Source organism: Melampsora larici-populina (assembly GCF_000204055.1).
Source record: "Melampsora larici-populina 98AG31 unplaced genomic scaffold MELLAscaffold_77, whole genome shotgun sequence".
NCBI classification, from domain to species: domain Eukaryota; kingdom Fungi; phylum Basidiomycota; class Pucciniomycetes; order Pucciniales; family Melampsoraceae; genus Melampsora; species Melampsora laricis-populina.
The window spans coordinates 8,304-12,547 of NW_006768841.1; the positions used below are offsets into that span (position 1 = coordinate 8,304).

General features: G+C 49.0%; 1 protein-coding gene across 1 annotated transcript; it reads right to left on the reverse strand.

Annotated features, from left to right (window-relative positions):
• Positions 1–2,717: 2,717 nt before the first annotated feature.
• MELLADRAFT_94974 (uncharacterized protein) lies at positions 2,718–3,945 on the reverse strand (the record flags this gene model as incomplete). The annotated part of the gene is made up of 5 exons (XM_007417700.1): positions 2,718–2,721; positions 2,763–3,111; positions 3,197–3,639; positions 3,720–3,812; positions 3,914–3,945. 5 exons carry the CDS (start codon positions 3,943–3,945, stop codon positions 2,718–2,720), a joined length of 921 nt encoding a protein of 306 aa, XP_007417762.1.
• Positions 3,946–4,244: the final 299 nt, after the last annotated feature.

Sequence of the window (4,244 nt, forward strand, 5' to 3'; positions counted from 1 at the left end):
TTCTGCGCAGGCTTTTTCTCCGAGCCGCAAAAGGACATCGCACCAAAAGGGTGCCTTGGAATCGCGGAGGGAATTGATATTCCCTCCTACCGGCCATATTCAGGGCCGGGGTTTTGGCTCTCGACTGCCAAGAGGGCAGCTACCTCCGCCGCGATTTCGAAGGCTTCCTCAAGCATCGACTGGTGGGTGGTATTACTGGACGCACATCAAGGTTATGCTATTACTTACATGATGTTTCATAGTTCCCGGTCATGAACGCTTATCCACAAGCTAACTCGGTGTTAGTGATGGACAACGCGAGGATCCATCATGGCGGGAGGATCGCGGAATTGGCTGAAGAACGGGGTATTCGAATCATCTACCTCCCACCGTACTCACCTGACCTAAACCCCATTGAGAAGGCGTTTAGCGTCCTGAAATCTCACTTCCGACGTACCCAAAGCATGATTCGAACCGCCACTGCTGATAAAATCGATCTCATCATGGATCGCACTTGGAACATTTTCACCGGCGCTTTAATGCATAAGTTATACACAGTTTGCGGCTACTGGACGTAGGATACAATCTTCTGGAGATATACTTACATGCGTTCATGGCAGTTTCAAACATGGTAGTTTCAAACAAGGTTGTTTTCATCTTTGTCTCATCTCGGCTCTCTCTCAAAGATGGTTGTTTTCTTTTTGGTCGTGTCTCTGCACTTCAATGTTGCTTTTCTTGCTTGTCTCGGGTTTTCAAAGCCCTGAGGTCTTATGTTTGTCTCCGGTCCGCTGTTGAAAGTAGTTTGATCTCATATGTTTTTCGGCTCAGGTCTGATGAGCCGAGTCCTTTTGCTTGTCAATGAATTCACACCAGACTCACAACCGGAGTTGAGGTGATTAGAGTTGCATTGCAATGAACACAACGTGTGCTCCTAACCCGACTGATGAGTGATATTGTGTCAGCTACATCTTGTCCCTCGAAATGTGAGATGAGAGAACCATCTCATTATCTAGTGGCACTTGCTGAAGATGATGAGGGCGAGACAGTCTCTCCAAACTGTGAGACTGTCTCGCGGATGAACACGCCGCTCCAAAGACTTTCCAAGTGATCGATCCCGACCAAATCTTGATGGCTCAAGGTCGGAATCGATTGCTAATGATGCTTCAGCATTCATTGGAATGTCTCACATGAAGGACAGGTCATGGGGCACAATACGGTGAAGAATAATGAGTGGGGAGGTTTTGATTACTGCACTATGAGATAGTTCATAGTTCACAGGCATAGATGCGCAGGCCAAAACCAGCGCGGTCGGTCAAAGGTGAGATCGAGAAACCAGGACAATCGGTCACAAGGAGGCAGAAACAAGAGCAGGCTGAAAGAAACCAGGACAATCGGTCACAAGGAGGCAGAAACAAGAGCAGGCTGAAACAAGCGCAGACGGTCAAAAGTGAGATCGAGAAACCAGGACAATCGGTCACAAGTAGGCAGAAACAAGAGTAGGCAGAAACAAGAGCAGGCAGAAACAAGAGCAGGCAGAAACAAGAGCAGACGGTCCAAAGTGATATCGAGAAACCAGGACCTTCGGTCACAAGTGTGATGAAATTGATCTGAATCGGAAATCATCATAAGAATAGGGAACTAGCTCATTCCATGAAACGAGAGCGGAGTTCCTGAATGAATTTGGGAACCGCCTTCCAGAGATCCTCTGCATGAGCGAAGGGGATCCCCATGCTTCGGTAATTGGCAATCGTATAAGTGCTGCGGTCCAATAAACGATTGAAATCATCAATACCTTCATTGCGCAGAGCATTGCGGGTCTTAGTCATTTCACCCTTGATACCCGCGAAAATGAGGAAAGATTCAAAACTAGGTCTTTCACCGGGTGGAGGGGATAAGCGAAGTGATTGAGGAGCTTCTATACTAGCTGGTATCGAGTTAGAAGTGGCCTGGTTGGGAATGGGCAGACCAGCGACAGGTGGTAAGGGTGCTCCGAAGACGGTTGAGGCAGGAGGTTGACCGTAGGGGGGAGGAGGTGCACCGTAGTAATTGTGATGAATCACAGTGGCCGGCGCGGTTGGATTCGAAGAGGTTGGTTGGACCGGATTCATCCCAAGCAATAAGCTTTTCTCTTTCTCATAGTCCGCAACACTGATCCATTTGAACCCTGGTCGAGTCATAGGCGGATTGACTTCGTCTACACCGGGTTTCCCGTCCGCCTAAACGCATATAAAGAATCAGCTACCTTGTTCGACAAATGAGGAGCCCACGTGATAGCGATAGAGTAAGAAAAAAAAACCCACCCAGTCGTTAGCCCATTGGCGAATGCGTGTGGTATTCAATAGGCACACCTTGCCAGCTTCCTTTGGATTGACAACACTGGTGACGTTTTCACCAGCCTTGAAATCCTTTTTGAATCGGGTCATCGACGTGCGAAGGTTTCGTTCACCGGGGCTAAGAATATCCGACTAGAAAACGTACGAAGTCAGTAACATGAATAAGGACATCGAAGGTAAAAAAGATGACTGACTCCCACAGAGCCCTCGGAATCAAGGCCATCAGAAGTGTCAGAGTCAGAAATAGGTGCGCGCGCCTGACTGGCAAGCGCTCGAACGGCAATTGCTGTCGATCGAGGATCGTGGTGGACAAGTTTGAACCCCATGACAGTGGTAGCAGGCGTGGTCAAGGCAGCGGCGATGAAATCATGAAAAGGGATGGGGGAAGAGATAGTCACTTTGTCATTAACTTTATATTGGCGATGACAGTTGATAAATCCTTGAATCGACAGGGTACGCTCGTTCCAGGCGCGAAGAAGGGCATCAGACACGCCGGCTAGGCTTTCGTTGCAGGACCGAAAGATGGTTGCCAAAAACGGCGAAAACATCAAATTTTTGGGGGTGAGTGTGAGTGTGTGTGGCAGAGGAGGTTTGTAGTTCTGATATTTAGGCTTGGCAGGCTTGGCACGGCTGGGGCAAGTCCCGCCAGGGGTGCGTCGACGCTTGGTGTTGGGAGCGTCGGCTTCGGGTGCCTGTTCTTGATGGATATTGAAATGTACCTGGAAGGTCCTGGGTTCGTCAGGACAAGCGGCGCGTGGATCATTCAGAGCGGGGGTTGTGGTTGAAGTGACAGTGGAACCTGGAAAACAAATGGGTAATCATGAAGTAATCATCAGTGGGTTGCACATTGTCAAGCTGGGGGGGCAGACGTTGAAATGACTTACCATGATCGTCGTCGTCTGTCTCGCCAGAACGCTCGAGTGCCTCTGACTGGGAAGCTGGTCGTTTCAAAGGTGAACCGAATAGATCGGGATTTGCTGGATTCGAGGTCACCAAAGAGGACGAGCTTGAGGATGGGGTTGAACCCAAAGAACGAGAATGATTGAACAACATGCAAGGGTTTATATGATCGTTGTACGAAGACGCAGAAGATGGCTGAGAGAAATAGGGAGGAGGTACGCCGGACGGGCTACGGCTGAAGATTGGATTAATCATGGGGTTGGGGACATAGCGAGGTGACAAGAGTTGTGAGGACAAAGGGATCGTGGAATAGCGGTTGTTCGCAGGAGTCTGCATGTAGGGAGGAGCAGCAGATGAGCCACCGAGGAAACCAGACCGTCCGTTTTTGTCATCCGCCGGGATTATTGGGGTGGTTGCTGGAGTGACCCTACACCCATCAAAACATTGATAAGGTCAATGATTCGGTGTCATATCATGACACCCTGCAGGGAATAGCAATCAACTCACTCGTGTGGAATCCGATTTTGATCCAGAAGGGCCTGGTGGCTGCGAGTGCGGATTGCGCGGCTCCCAGTGTCGATACGGCCATCGTTTGGCTTGCTACAGGTCCGAATCCAGAGAATACAATCAGGAAAATTCAACTGTGCATCACATAAGATCTCAATGAGATATAGAGAAATCTTAGGGATGAAAACACGTACGAAGGGACCTGGGATAATTTTCTGTTGGCCATAATGGAAGATTTTTCAAAGAAAAATTTCGAGTGAATTCGACTTGCTTTGGAGCTTTCAGGTTTGGAGGAAATCGATCGGAAGGCCAGCATTTTATGGGAAACTCCAGATTGATCAAGCTGTGGTTGACAAATGCTTGACCTAGTTGGGTTGTGGGATGTGGTGGGTCGAGTCTCATCAAGGTGTGGTTGGCTTGGTCGAATCCCATCAAGAGGTGGATGTGGTTCGTGGCTTGATGAATGTGGTTGGAGATTGAATCACTGACCAAATCAAGGTGAAGGCCGATTCGGGTGGTGGGATA